The following is a 15,860-nucleotide window of genomic DNA, read 5'->3' on the forward strand; positions in this document are numbered from 1 at the left end:
CTGAACAGACAGGCTGCTTTAAACCAAACCATGATGTGCTCCTAACCAACTGCTGATTTCAGCGTCACTGCAGGAACACAGGATTTGGTTGCATACATCAGTGATCTGTGTGCTGGTGGTCTGGCTCTGTGTGGTGTTGATAGAGTGAATATACATAAATGCTTTAGGATATCAAGATCACTGTGTGTTGGTGTTTGACATCTTACCGTTGACACAGATCTCATACGGTGAACACAGCTCGCTCTCGAACAGGCAACCTGGGAAACAGAAACAGAGCGTAGGTCAGCAGGTTGACACGTAACTGAAGCACACTACACAGCGTATTGCTATCTATACTTGTGTCAGCTGTCCATGGTGTTTTCAATGGTATTTTTCGGTTTGTTGTTTGTTTTTCTGATCTTCCTTTTGTCTGATTAATACCTGAAATGAGGCACCTACTCCTACAGGAGCCTGTATGTTTCTTTGCACATGCTTCACAATAACAACAACAACAGTATATTGCTTTATATCACATATATGTTACTATATGCGTCAGCCGTGGACAGTAAACACTTGCATGTGAGGGAGATCTGTCCCTGGCTCCCTCAGTCCTCCTCTGAGGGAGGAGGGGAGGCAGCCATGTTTTATCTGTTCCTCTTACAGGAGATCTGGCAGCGTATAAAACCTCCTCACACTCCGTCTGCGACACACACAGTTGAACAGACATCTGTGGCCGTGCTGTAGATTCAGGGAACAGGGGATGGTTATTTGTTTGTCCTGTTTGCAGACAGCAGGTAACAGTGTGGCACTCAGGTCCAACAGTGCAACACAATGCTCTCTCTCCTCTCATATGCACAAACACAAACAGGATTTATTTGATTAGTTACAGCAGGCGGCAGCTGCTCCTCCGGATCAGCACCAAGCACTGCCTCACTGTCAGCTCTTTAATCAGCGTGTCTGTGACTGTGGTTCAGGTGATACGCAGCCATTCTTCAAACTCTGGAGACATCAGGTCTTTTCAGGGAAATATTCTCGAATGCAAGTTTACTGCTTTAAAGTTACTACAATAGTACTACTATTACCACGACTACTGCATCTACACAACTACTACCTCTACCACTACTTCTACATCTACCAACCTACTTCTACTATGATCACTATTCCTATTACTTCTGCTAGTAGTCCTACTACTACCACTACTACCACTACTACTACTATCTACAGTACCTCTACAACTTCTAAGACTACTTCCGCTACTACTACTACTACTACTGCTACTACCTACTGATACTGCTGTGACATCTACTAATCTACAAGACCACTATTACTGCTACTAGTATCTAATACCCAACAAGTACCACTGCTATTACTGCTATTAAGTGACTACTACTAGTACTTTCATTGTCAGTACTACTGCTACTTCCACTAACATTAGTACTACTACTACTACTGTATCTACTAAACTACTACTTCTACTACTGCCACTACTAGGTGTACCAAACTACTTCTACTACTACTATTACTTCTACTTGTATAGTATCTACTAAGCAACAGATACCACTGATTTAACTGCTATTAAGTGACTACTTGTAGTATCACTACTACTAAACTACTACCTCTACCAGTTCCACCAGTAATTTACTTCACTTCTACATCTACAGACGTACTTCTACTATGACTACTATTCATATTACTTCTGCTGCTGTGGTCCTACTACTACCACTAATATCTACAGTATTTCTACTACGATTACTTCTACTACTACTACTGGTGCTGTTACATGCACTTATCTACTTCTACTAAGACTACTTCTAGTACTACTCCTGCAACTACTACATCCACTAAACTACTTCTACTTACTTCTGCTACTGCAGTCTTACAATTACTAACCAATAACTACTATCTACATAATTTCTACTACTATTACCAAGATTGCTTCTACTACTACTGCTACTTACTACTACTACTACTACTACTACTGCTACTTACTACTACTACTGCTACTTACTACTACTACTACTGCTACTTACTACTACTACTGCAACTACTACTATTGCTGCTGTTACATCTACTCATCTACTTCTACTAAGACTGCTACTACTACTACATCCACTAAAGCACTTCTACTTCCACTACTACAAGTAGTAACATCTCCTCTGCTACTATTACTACCACAACCACTAATACTAGTACTACAAGCTACGACTACTACTACTAAATCTGCCGCTCAACATACACACTCCTGGTGTTTCCTCTCACACTTGTGTCATGAATGATCCTCAGTGTGAAAGGTCCGTCTAGCTTAACGTGCGCTAATGACATGAACAGTCACAATGTTTGCTCTCAGGTGAGTGTTAACACACACACACACACACACACACACACACACACACACACACACACACACACACACACACACACACACGATTAGGGACATACTCCAGGGGCTGTAACAGCAGCACCGGCTGAAACCAGCAAATCCATGGGATGCTGTAGCCATGGCAACACTTGCCTGCCGCTGAAGCCCTCTCTTCCTCCCAGGGATCAGACAGTGGCAGCCATTACCTCCCTCATCTCTCTCCACATTTACACTCTGTGAGCTCCTGTTCTCATTTCGTGGTTTCATATTTTTTCAGTGCTGTCCCGAGCAAAGCGTCAGTATCCTCACCAGTCGATGATTCACGTGAGAGACAAGCAGCGCTGTTCTTGATCATGAAAGTGTAATTACAGTTGTAGGAGATTTGTCTTAACGCGACCCTGTTTTAGCGGTGAAATCTTGAGGAATCTCGTGTTTCGCAATTCACTTTATTCTCTTTATTTATTACAGAAATTCACTTTTTATATTTTCAAACTTCCTTTTATATTGTGCCAATCGCAGAACATATAAAAATAAAGCAGGAAATGCTGAAACGTTTCCATAAATCACCTCTGACGTTCTTGTTGACGCCTGCCTCCATCTTAAGTCGACAGCCGCTACCTGATCTGCACTTTTTGAGCAGCCTCATTTCTTTTTTCCTCTAACGAAGACGTATCAGAGTGAAGTCATTCGCTATAAGCTTGTGTCATGTTTGCTGGATATTCATTATGTTTCTGTTCTGCTGTAATTAAAGGGGGGGGAATCACCCGAGGCTGTATTTGTTTACATCTCGGTGGAAAAGGATCCAGTGATCACAGCAGTTTCCAGCAGGCGCCGTCTTGTTAAAAGCAGAAACACGTAACACAGAAACGCTGTTTACAAAGAGTCAGAGCTTCATTACAGCGAGCAGCTTCGGGGGGCATTCATGCAGCGTTTGGACCATTTTTCTCCAAAACAGCATAATAAGATCAAAAATATACAAGCAAGAGAAGCCATACACAGAGGCTTACAGCTGAGAGGGAATCATAATAACATTTAAAAATAAAATGCTGTGTGCTCATTCTGGCAAAAAATATGTTTCCTGACATTCAATATGGAAGCTTATAATTAAATACAAATGTTATTTAAGTGAAGTGATCAAAAAAACAGATGAATTCAGTTAGATTATATCTGCGGGGGCGGAGTTACATATTTGAAATTGTGATTATCCTATTTTTTAACACAAGATTTTATTTTATATCTTTAATATGTTCAATTTCATTAATATTTGTACTTGATTCTGTATCCTACACATAAAGATGATGACTTTAGTCAAGTAAAAGACTGGTAAAAGTAGAAGTACTGATTCAACTTCTTTACTCCAGTAAAAGTAATAGAGTACAGGCTCTGACATGTACTCAGAGTATCAAAGTAAAAAGTCTCCCTCTGAAGGACTTTTGTGGTCAAAGCTAACTGAAGCTCCCGTCATATTAATATAATTAATTTGTCCCAGCTGTTCCTGAACGCACCACAAAGATAGTCGATTGTTGAGTCTCATTACCAGGACGTCAAATAGCCACATTCATAAATAATAGATAATCAATAATAATTCCCCTCAAATGCATCAAACTAATGTAACGAGCCTGTTTTGAAAATGTGAGCAGGAGAAAAACAGATATCTGTGTTCAGATGTAGGGAGGAGAAGTCAGTAGCTGAAAAATCTCTGATTAATATCATGAATAAAGAAGTTATAGGTCCCAAAGTGGAGTCAAAGTTTCTAATAAAACTTTTCTGTGACACTGAAGTGATCTCGAGACGTGTTATAAAGAGGATTTAAAGGAAAAATAAGAGATAAGTGAAGAGGTAAGAAGATTTCTCTCCTTTTCATTTCACTCCCAGATAAGAGCCGGCTAGAGGAGGACGATATGGAAGATGGCCTCAGCGTGCTACTTTTGGACTTTTGCTGCCACCCTGAGTTTTTTGCTGTCTGCTCTCATCACTCCACACCAGCAGAGTGTGAAATAGGTTGCAGTATTGCACTGTGGACCGGCGCCAAGCCCGGCGACGCGGGAGGAAGGGAATTTCAATCAGCTTCACCCTGTGAGCAAAGAGCAGCGTCCAGGCTGTGGCCTTTAATGCCTCCTGGCAGGGCCATTACAAGCTGCGCCCGCTGACACAAAAGGCACTACATTTCCCAGGATGCCATCTGTCTGTTTGCATCCAACACCTGCCGTTCCTAAGAGGGGAGGGCTATTGATTAAACACAGAGCGGTCACCTTGACAAATACAGCCAATGATTTAATCGGCCATATAAACTTTTGGGTATGTTCGTCAATGTGGAGACTGACCTGAAAAAGACAAACGACCCATTCTGTCGTCATATTCAAAATACAGTTTAACTTTATCTGTTTACATACATTAAAAATGTTAAAGATACCATCAAAATAAACAGTAGGTGTTAACTCTGATGTAGCTTCCCTGAGCTGCTCTCAAACTGAGGATGTGTCTTGAGCAAAGCTTTTCTGTGGATCTGGATGTAGCTTGGGTTAGCTGCTAATGCTATGGTAGGCAGTAAGCTAGGCAAGCTAACGTAGCAGCTTACATTAAAGCAGATTGCACAGTGCTGAACTTTTGCTTTTGTGTGATTGGCTTTGAAATTTTTTTTATTTTAATTTAATCTATTTTGAACATACAGATTACTGTGGTGTGTATTTAAATATTTTTGTTGTATTTTTAGGGAGCTAAGGTACATCATTTATGTACGTTTACTTACTTACGTAAGGTAAGCTACGTAAGTGACAAACTTCGTCACATGCATGGATATAATAAAAGTCAAATAAGATGTGTCACATTCAAATATTCAAATATGTCACAAATAAACAATCAATAATGCACTAAAATATCCAAATATCCCCAACTCATTTGGAGTAGTGTATAACTTTATGTTACCTGACTGAACATAGGAGGCTTGGGCCATAATTAGATGTCATCGAATACCCTGATATCTGCCGACATATGCTTTATTTTTCACAAATACCAAACAGCTGTTATGGCATCCTTACGCTTTTATTTTGAAAAGCAAATACACACGTAGCTGTCGTGGCAGCGGAGACAACACACTTCAATATTTGAGGAGGTGAGAATAAGACAGGTTAACTGTATCATCTGGGAGAAGTAGAGAAGTGAAAGTCAGACCTTATTTATTCCTACTAATAATACTACTAATACAAATAATGACAATAATATCATCTATCGCGATATTTGAGTAGAGCAATATCGTGATATTAAGTTCTGAATATCGCCCAAGCAAACAACAATCTTTTCCTAAACTTATCCAAGTAGTTTTGGTGCCTGAACATTAATAACAGTCCAAAAGTGGTAATATGTCAAAATAACCAATGTGAAAAGTTTCATTTTGAGAGTCTAACCAGACGAGTTATGAGTGAGAACACGTCGAGTCTGCAGATGAAAATTAGCCTGACTTTTCTATCTTACATTCTGTTTGTGAAGTAAGTTCAAGATATTAAGTTCAGTTGTGTTTTTGTCCTGATTCTTGGCCTCTGCCTCAGTCTCCAGCTCATTACTGTATATGTTACCACAGAGGAGCAGAGTGGCCTTCTGCCTCAGTTACAACAAATGACTTCCTCAACATTCAGCTCCAACTTCTCTGCCCCCACACAATGTTATCTGTGTGGGTGTGTTTACGTGTCGGGACAGCTGATAACAAGTCGGGGGGAGCAGGCGGGCTTTCTAAAAACTTTCCCTTTCTTTGTAGTTGTATTTTTAGTCATCTCTCAGGAGCTGAAGTCTGGCTCACTCTCAGTTTTTTTCCCATGGCTGATCAAAAAGGACTTTCCTAATTGGCTGTCTATGTCCCGTCCATCTATATGTGTGTGTGTGTGTGTGTGTGTGTGTAGGAGACGTGTTTCCTCTGGTGTAGCCTACCATGACTTCCAACGTTTCCTCTTTTTTTAAGATGACAATAATCCAATTTGTTTTGGGCCTCAGCTCTGAGAGAGACGATCAATCACGACAACGTGCCACCTGACAATTTAGAGGCGCACAAAAGTGAGGATTTGGAAGCGGAGGGAGCATTTCATCTTTTTTTTTATTTCGTCGCAGTCGAGCGGGGAAATCCATTTCTCAATTAGGAGGTGTGTGTGTGCGCACAGCCCTGCTTAAATTGGCGGTAATCTCTCTTTGTCTTCCACTTCCTCTGTCTCCTGCAGCGACAAAACCACCGCCACCATCAACCTCCTCCCTCATCCTTTTATCCTCTCTGCTCTCATCCTCCTCTCTTCTCTCCTCTTCCCCTGATTGTTCAAAGCCGCGGCATTGATCCATCCATCTGTTTCGACTGGAGGAGCCGTTGCTTTGTACTCGGAGCGCTCTTTTAACTGTAGCTCTCTGATGCCGGCTGCCTTCGTTATGAGCTGTCGAGGCCGTGGATTTTTTAATTTTTCCAACGAATTCAAGTTGTGATTTTAAAGAGCTCCAGGGCATCAGTTGTAGTTTTGTGTCGCTGTTATTTGCATGTAAAAAAAACTGCATTAGAGACAAAGGTTTAGGTTGAGGAACACATTACTCCTCTACCTTAGCACTTTCCCTAATGCTTTGAGCTCGGAAAGACTCTTTAATTGGAGGTAAAAGTGCACTTGAGACGTTGCTAATTATCCCTCATTGCAAACAACAACTGTAGGCACACAAGTATGGCACGCTCTGGTTTCAAAGTTGCAGCGTTCAAACTCCTTCAAACAGCTTTAAAGCATTATTTACATTGAAAAATACAAATTAAATCAGGGAAAGGTCAAATTAAATGTGAAGATTTATAGATATGTCACTCGTACGACACTGTCTCCTATACATTATGTTTATAAGCAACTAAATTGAACCTGCTGATACGTTTTGTAGTGAACGCAACTCATTTAAGAACCAAAGTTGCAATAAATCGAAAGTTTCAGGAGGCGAGACTGAATATTTCTGATCTGACTATAAGTATTTGGCAGTTGTTGACAGCTTAAAGGTCCGGTGTGAAGGTATCGAGCAGGCTGGTTGCTGATTGAACACCCCTTTGTCACAGTCGTGCCGTGATGGTGATCATTTTACCCCAGAACGTGATCTCTTCCTCACCCTAACCAAGTGTTTTTGTGCCTAAACTGAACCAGATAACCAAACAAAAAAACTTCACTATCTAGCGCTGACCTCTTGTCTCACCCTTCCCTTCTGTATTTGAGTTTGTCCGCTCTGGGTTCCTGTAGAAACATGGCGGTGCAACATGGCGGACCAATGAAAACATAAATATGAAGTTTATGTTTCATTTCTGCAAATAGAGCCTCCTTACATCCTGTACACTGGACCTTTAAGTCTTTGTATCCAGCAAAGACTTCAAACTGCACAATATATTTACATTCATACTGTATAGATCTTAGAGTTTTCAGTGAGGGGAAGATACAAATATTCTGTTTTTAACACTATATACAGTATACTGTCAATGTGCATTACCATCATGTGAATATATGCTGATAGATGAGGCAGTATTGCACATAAAAAAGATAAAACTTGATGAGGTAATTTGTTTCCAAACTGAGGTAATCGTAAACTCAAGCCTCTAAAGACACTGAACACAACTAACAGTGAATCAGGTGGATCGACAATCAATCGATCAGCTCTCAGTTAAAAACACAACTCAATCCTATCGAGACGTCCAGACTGTTTAAAGCCACGCCGTGTCCTGGAGCTGACCGGGATCTCTGAGAGAACCGAGCACAATAAACCCTGCAGGGCCACGCAGACACAAGCAGACACATTTCACTGAGACAGAAGCTCTGAGCAGACGTGTTTTCACCTGTATGAGGAGGAGAAACCAGAACAGGAGGAGATATCAATCAGCACAGCCAGGAACAGCAGCCTGCAGCAGGTACGAACAGAGACTGACAGGGTTTCCATCACACTGTGTGTCTGTGCTCTATAAACATTGTTCCAGACTGACTGATGTCAAATCAATGCAGCAAAATGATCGATAAAACAAACAGCAATAAGTATAACAAATATAACAGCAGTTCAGCTTACAGATGGATGTCACCGCAGGATGACGTCAGCTTTATAATCACCGTGTTCTCACTAATCTTCAGCTTTTAAAGCAGGAATCCTCACAGCAGGAGCACCTGGAAACATCGCCTCCGGTCTTTGTGTGAGTTTCATCATCACAGCAAAATCCATGCAAATATGTGTGTAATCCAAAAGTACTCTCTGAAGGTGTTTTTTTGATTTTCTGGATGCACTTATTCATCATGTAACGACCCTCGTCACGAAACAGCAGGGACAAAAAGCTGTTGTTTGTTAGTCGCCTATAAGACCTCAAAGAAGGAGAACGAGAAGAAACAAAAACACACTGAGGGAATGTGGGAATTAATCTGGGAATCTTATGGGAATATCATGGAAGACGCTGACAACAGGAACAGCTGATCAATCATGTGGCTCAAAAAGTGTTGTTTTTTACATCTCCCATTAAGCATATTATTTAAAAAAAGGGCAAAAATCCATCTGAGGTTAATGTAAAACTAAACAAAGATTTCTCAGATCATGCTGTTTCCATCAACTTTTCAAAAGTAATCAAGATGTGCTTAAATATATGTGTTAATACGGCTAATTACTGCATACACACAATATATATATCATCTAGATCAATATCATATTATATATATTATTATTCAGTAGAATGACCAGAAAAAGCACAAAAGCTCACTGTCTCTGGTTAGAAAAGCTGAACTAAGATGATCAGATGTTTCACTGCAGATTTCTGTCCACACGTTTCACAGCACAGTTACTGTAAACCAGCTCTGAAAGCCCAGCCCCCCGACCCAACCGACCAATCAGCATGAATTAAATGTTAATGAGCGTCGCCGTGGCTACGGTCACACCAGACGAAACCAGCGCTGACCTTCTCCGGGCCCAGGTTAATGATTAGGAGATCTGAGCTGAGTGAAAAGTCTGCGGCTACAAATCTCAGGAGGTGAAATCTGTCTCACTGAGGCTTTACACTGAAAACACACAGACGACAGATCATCAATAAGAAAGTGACGTTTTATACATTATAGGTGATTCCAGCCGTGTGGAAACAGAATGACAACACAGTCATTACAACAGAAATAATATAAACAGAGCCTCATCTGTGAAATATGATAGAAAACTACTCCTGAATTCAAGTATTAGCAAGTAAAGCACTCGTAGTGAAGAGCAGCTGCTTTAACATTGACAGTGTTGATGCTTTAACAGACAGCTGGTGCATTAACACATCAATGAACAACAATTTAAAGACTTTAATGTCATTAAAAACCAAAAACTGGACATTTATCAACAAAAATAGCAAAAAAAAAAAGGGCACATTTGAAATCTCATAAAAAATTTGACGAAAGTTCCCATGAAGTCAAACTCCATGTCTTTGTTTGGGTTTGTAACTTCTTGGAAAATCATTAAAATGTTGATGACTCATCCTGCACTCTGGGGCGTATACACATGTTTCATCCAATAAACACCTCCTTCATTTCATAGATTTATATGAAGAAGAACAGCACCAGAGCGGAGTGTTGCAACGGACCGGACCTCACGGTTACTGTACAAAAACACAACTTTTTAACTTTAGTGATTTGGGTGAAACTGTTTTGCTCTGGACTGATACCGTAGCTTTATCTGTTGCTAAATTAACTGCTAACAAACTTGATAACCAGCAGCTTTGTTGTGATTTATGCAGTTTCCTGGTTGACAGATACTAGTAGCTTTGCTGCTAAAGTAAGCGCTAACTGCCGCTAAATGTAACTTTAGCTGCTGTTAGCTCGGGAAGTGTTCCTATTCGCTCACACAGCCCCAAAATGCCAGGAGCCAAACTCAGCAAGAAAAAACACCTCGGTTCTGTATTTCCTGCCAGTGTGCATCAACATCTGATATTCAATCTAAACCAACCACAACTAGGCAAAATCCCATTAGATGGCCTTCATAATCATGACTAATGTGTCAATAACTAAAGCCTCAGTCTCACACCAGGTGACCTCCTGAGGTGGAAACGCAGCTCGTATCACCTGTTCAGCCGAGCTGTGACTCACTGCCAAAACACACAGCAGAACAAAAACTGTGATAGTGCCTGGACTGGGCAGCGTTCCCCTGCAGGCTGCAGCTCCCACTTCATCATCCGGCACAAAAAATCCAGAGTAAAAAAAGGCTAAAAGTGTGTAAGAGAAACTATTAGTGATAATGGAGGATGTGTGGTCGGATAGGAAAGGTGGTTCTGCAGCACGGTGCTGCTGTTACTGCACTCGTTCAGTCCCTGAACTTTCTTTAGTCAAACCCACAGGTAGACCGTGGAAAACATGACTTTTCTAACCCTAGAAAACCGATAAACACCATTTACAAAAATCTCATCGACAATCTGTTGCTGTGCTGATGATGTGAGCAGGTAAACAAGCGTGTGCTGTTACTATAGTCAGAAACATACAGGATGGTCACACATCACTTTCTCTGCAGCGCTGCAGTCGTGCACCAGTTCACCATCCATCAGAAAAGGCAGGTCCGAAGTTAAGCTAACTGCTTCATTACATCCTGTCACTAGTAATCATTATAAGTTAATACGTTACTCTGTAAAAAGTCATCAACCATGATGTTTGCAGCTCTGCATGTTTGTAAACCACTCAGGCCTGAGTCTGCAGGAACCCGAGAGGAACACTGTCCACAAGGTCCGACATTATTTTGTTAAATGGGGACGGACACAAAGTGGATATTAGTGGATAAGCTAGATAGGTCGAGTGTGTGAACAGCTTATTAAGACTCATATTCATGTTTACTCTCAAGCAGCAGCCCTCCAGTGACCTATTTTTCCCTTCAGGAGTTGGTGAAGACCAAAAAAAGAGCTAAAAGAGAGTAAATATTGTTTAGTTAACGCAGAAACGACTCCAAATGAACAATAATGTTGCTCCTTAACTGCTGGAAGGAGGCAACAGTTTGCTAACAAGCTCTCCATATCAACTTAAGAGATGATAATATGTTCATGTTGCGCTCATGTTGTTTCTCGAGAACCCAAAAAATCAGTTACTGCAGGATTAAATACGCCGTTGATGCGTTTTCTTCCTCGTCTCTGTCTCCATATTATGTTACAGCCACCAACTGTCCATCAGTAAAAAATAGACCTGCAGAGAATCCACGCCAAGTTCATTTTTGAGGGATGTGAACAGCAGCCGTGTCAGGAAGCCAGACATCGGGACAGCACAGAGCATCCGGACGATTTTAAATATACGAAATAAACTCAATCTGAGCAAGTCAGCACTGTCTGACAGGCACGACGCTCCACTTCTGAAATGTTCTGCCCGATGACTTTATTATATTATTATCTTTCTGTCAGATTGCAGATAAAAATGTGCTCGTTTGGCTCTGCTGCAGCTTCCTCTCACACAATGTCCCGCCCACAACAATATCTGATCGGTAGGTCACAACAAACAGCCTCAAAACACTGAATAACCTGAATCTGCAAAGTAACCAGTAACTGAATGTGTCAAACGAAGTGGAAATGAAGTAATGAAGTAGCAGAAAATCCAAGCACTCAATTTAAGTACCTCAAAATGAATATCGGTCCTGAATATTGGTTTTCAGTGTCCTTGATAATCCTTAATAATCGATATCGGTGAACCCTGAAGAAGCCACTAGCTCTGGATGTTGGATGAAGTTTGAACAGCTGAGCAGCGCTGCAGGCGTGAGATTACAGAGAAGTGCGAGGTGCAATCCAGGTGCTTGTTAAGCTACTTAAAACCCACCTTAAAATCTTTTCCTACACCTAACCAAGCTGCGACTGAACGACAGCGGTCCAGCACGCCTGCTGCTGCTACGCTGCAACTATCGTGCTGTTTTTGGGAGCGACTAGCAGCCAACCTGTCCGGTCGTACATGCATGAGGACGTGTTGGACTCTGTGTGTATTACTGTCAACTTTTAGCTTCTCTAAAGGATTAAATTAGGTCTAATTTTTGTAGGTTAAGCTCCACCCTTACACAGCTTCTTCGTGTTTACATTGAGCAGTAGCATCTTCAGGCTAAACAACATGCACTGTTTCATATCTGCAGTCCTGTAAATACCACTGAACAGCAGTAGATGTTCAAGCATTAGGTGGAAAAGTAGCACATTACAAGTAAAGACAGTATTTCTGTTATGTTTATGGAAAACTAAAAGAGCCTGTGAGGTTATTAGCATCATTGAATCATATATATCAATAACAGCACAGGTAGATAAGGTTATAATAGTATAAATATATATTAATGTAAAGAGGATACACAGGGAACACTGATGGTTTGTGATGCTCTCTGTTGTTTTTGCCGCTCGTCTCCTCAGCTGACTGTGTCCTGTGGCTGCCATACTCTCTGTGTGCTGGTTATGTAATCTGAAGGAGAGAGGAGGAGGAGGAGGAGGAGGAGGAGGTCGGTCTGGAGACACACACACACACACACACACACCTCCCTCCCTCTCAGCACCAGCTTCTTCCTGCTCGTCCTCCTCTTCCTCCTCCTCCTCCTCTCACCATCTTCTCCGACACATCTCTGCATCAGTCATCCTGCAGGCTCCCTATCTCAGATCAGTGGAGGAATATTAGACATCAGCTATTTATAGAGTCTGTGCATGGGAGGAATTAACGTCTACACACACACACACACACACACACACACACACACACACACACACACACACACACACCGTCATGTTTCCGATCAATAGCTGCCTCTGTGGCTGGAAACAGGAGAGCGTACGAACAGGCCCGGTTCTCGTTACTTTGCGTTGATGTTATCACTGATGGTTGTTGTCTGTTCCTGTTTACAGGCGAGCGTACGGTGACCCAGCACCGCCTCTCTTCACTTCATCTCATGTTGTGCATCCTAATATTGTGTCATTTTATAATTTATTCTGTCAGCATGTTATTTGTTTATTTTTTAAATATTTTATCCTGTTTATTTTGTTCAGTTTTTATATATTTTGCTCTGACTTTATTGAATTATTGTGACGTATTTTTATTTACCGGTTGATTTTTATTATTATCATTGTAGAAAATATAACTTTTATTTATTTACTTTCATTTTTCTAGAAATCTTCTACTTTTTTTTTATTGTATCAGATGTATATATTTACTTATATCGCATGCAATAATATTTCCAATAATCTGGAATCATTTTCTTTATTTCCTGCTACTTTCTACTATTAATTTCCACGTTTAAATGATATTTTACACGTTGTGCATTACGTACATGCATCTTCACTGTGTTTTTATTTCAATAACTACCAGCTGGAGGCCCTCTTTAATAAGGGAATGGCTCATTTGTCAGTATGAGCTCCTTCCTGCTGCCTTTATGATGGACAGGGTTTATTTTACAGGATGATCGTGTTTGTTTTTCCTCTGCTCAGGTGAAGCTGCAGTGAAGCGACCAGCAGCTCGGCTGATACAATATTGACACAGATCAGAGAAAAGAGGAAAAAAAACACCAGTCTCCTCCGGTTTGTCTGCAAAATGGCTCTGAGGAGTCTCCGCTGCAGACACATCGCGTTATCATGGAGATAATAATCACCATCCTGGACGTTTTACTCACCGAATCTCCTGTCAGCAGCCGCGGGGACGCAGCTGAGGGAAGCGAGGAGAAGGAGGTGGAGGAGGAGGAGGCGCAGGAAGGAAAACGGATCCATGCCTCTTCTGGGTTTTTAAAAAAAATTCTCTCGAGTGTTAAAATGCCATTTCTTCCGGGGAGGTCTGGCTCGTCTTGCTTCCCGCTCGGAGCGGCTCCTCGGCGGCTGGAGGAGCAGAGGAGAGCCGGAGAGGGCGGATGGATGTCGGAGGAGAGCAGCGAGAGGATGCAGGGCGGGTCTGCTGCTGCTGTCGCTGCTGGAGGCTCAGAGTCAAGGTGAGCGCAGAGAGACAAGGTGCTTCCGCCGGGGATTTTCAAAATAAAAGGCGGAAACCTATAGGAAGCTGCAAATTACATGCATAGACCTCAGAAGAAAAATCTAAGTGGATTCCAGCAGCAAATAAAGCGTATTTGCTTATTTGGCTTTTCAGTGGACAAGTTAGTGATGGCAGTAAATATAAATACAGCTGAAATTATTTGTCAACCCAGTTGAAAAATCAAAGATAATAAAAATTAGACCATAACAGGAAATAATGCCCTAACAAAGAAAAGGAAAACCAGAAGAAAAGAAGACAAAATAAAGATAAAAACTAAAACTAAATTAATATAAATATACACATCAGACAGAGTATCAATCTATTAGAGCTAGAAAAACCAGCCTACATCCCATCAGATAGCTGCGAGATCATTTAACACTAAATGCTTTTAAGGTGAATTTTAAAAGTAGAGCTTAAGCATAAAAACATACAACACAGACTGTTTTAAGATTATTTTTATATCATTTTTATGTCAAATAATGTAGATGTGTTTAATTTATATGTGTAACGTAAATGGTTTTTCGTCGTTTGTTTTTTTTCTCCAGAAAATGTCCTTTTATATGTGGTAAATTTCAAAATAAAGGTCTGAATAATACGGTATGCTGCAAATTTTATGAAGAAAAAAAAAAATAAGTGGGTTCCAGAAGCAAATAAAGTTTATTTAGGCTGTATTAAACTCATCAATGGCAATAATAACAATGTAAATTTTAAAAACAGAGTTTAAGTCAACGAAATACCAGCAAAAAAATCAGTCAAACTGTTTGACTGTTTGTTAGATTATTTAATGTTATTATAATAATTTTAATGTTTTTCCAGAAAATGTCATTTTAAAGGCCATGTAGTACATTTCAAAATAAAATTATTGACAATCATACAGTATAACCAGTGCACCACTTAAATAAAACATTTTTGAGAAGATTTGTATTTGTAGTTCATTCAATTAATGTGTTAAATATTTTTTTTAATAATTAAAATGGCTGGTGGCTTGTTGCGAGTTCTTGTGGCAAAACAATACGAAAAGTAAGAAAAAACATTTATTTATTCATTTATTGTCAATAATTTCGTAATTTTGTTGCTTAAAATTATGATTCAACGCTTTTATTTTGTCAGGGCTGAAGTTACTCGAGTACAGTTTATGATCAAATGTGTCTATCCATAAATATTCACGTTGAAAATGTTATTAATCTGACAGAAAGTTTTTTTGTCCCATGAAACCTGTTTTACTCCACGCCCACTTCTCTTCAAACCTTTATTTTGAAGTTCAAATCAGCCGATATCCGGGACTGATCCTGTTCAGTCTGACTTGATGGACTCACGCAGCTCCACTCTGATTCAGCACTACTGCTGCTTTCAGGTGCTGTCGGAAAATCCTCCAGGTTCTGAGTTGAAGGCAGGTGAACTGAAAGGAGTGTCGTCCTCATCTGGTGGCTGAGAAACAGAAACATCTGCTGAACTGGAGGAACCTGGGATCAAGTTTGGAATAAAATGACCCCAAAGGCCTCTTAAATGTGTATTTATAGTATATCTACCTATTATATTTAAGAAAATGTGTAAAAATTGATGGAAAATTGACCACATGGGTGAGG

At 40.5% G+C, this 15,860-nt stretch overlaps 1 protein-coding gene across 2 annotated transcripts in view; it reads right to left on the reverse strand.

The window, feature by feature from the left end:
• Positions 1–15,582, reverse strand: part of LOC141017191 (receptor-type tyrosine-protein phosphatase N2-like) — a 214,152-nt gene extending 198,570 nt beyond the window's left edge. Inside the window, exons 1-2 of one of the 2 annotated variants that reach the window (XM_073491840.1) lie at positions 15,522–15,582; positions 207–257 (exon numbers count right to left, since the gene is read on the reverse strand). Coding sequence is in view for 1 of the 2 variants with exons in the window: in XM_073491839.1 (XP_073347940.1) it covers positions 207–257; positions 13,925–14,018 (145 nt within the window). In the remaining variant the exon portion in view is untranslated. Of the gene's footprint in view, positions 1–206; positions 258–13,924; positions 14,200–15,521 lie in introns of those variants that run through there. The other variant, XM_073491839.1, reaches the window with a different exon arrangement.
• Positions 15,583–15,860: the final 278 nt, after the last annotated feature.

The sequence above is a fragment of the Pagrus major genome, chromosome 21 (assembly GCF_040436345.1).
Source record: "Pagrus major chromosome 21, Pma_NU_1.0".
Classification (NCBI taxonomy): Eukaryota; Metazoa; Chordata; class Actinopteri; order Spariformes; family Sparidae; genus Pagrus; species Pagrus major.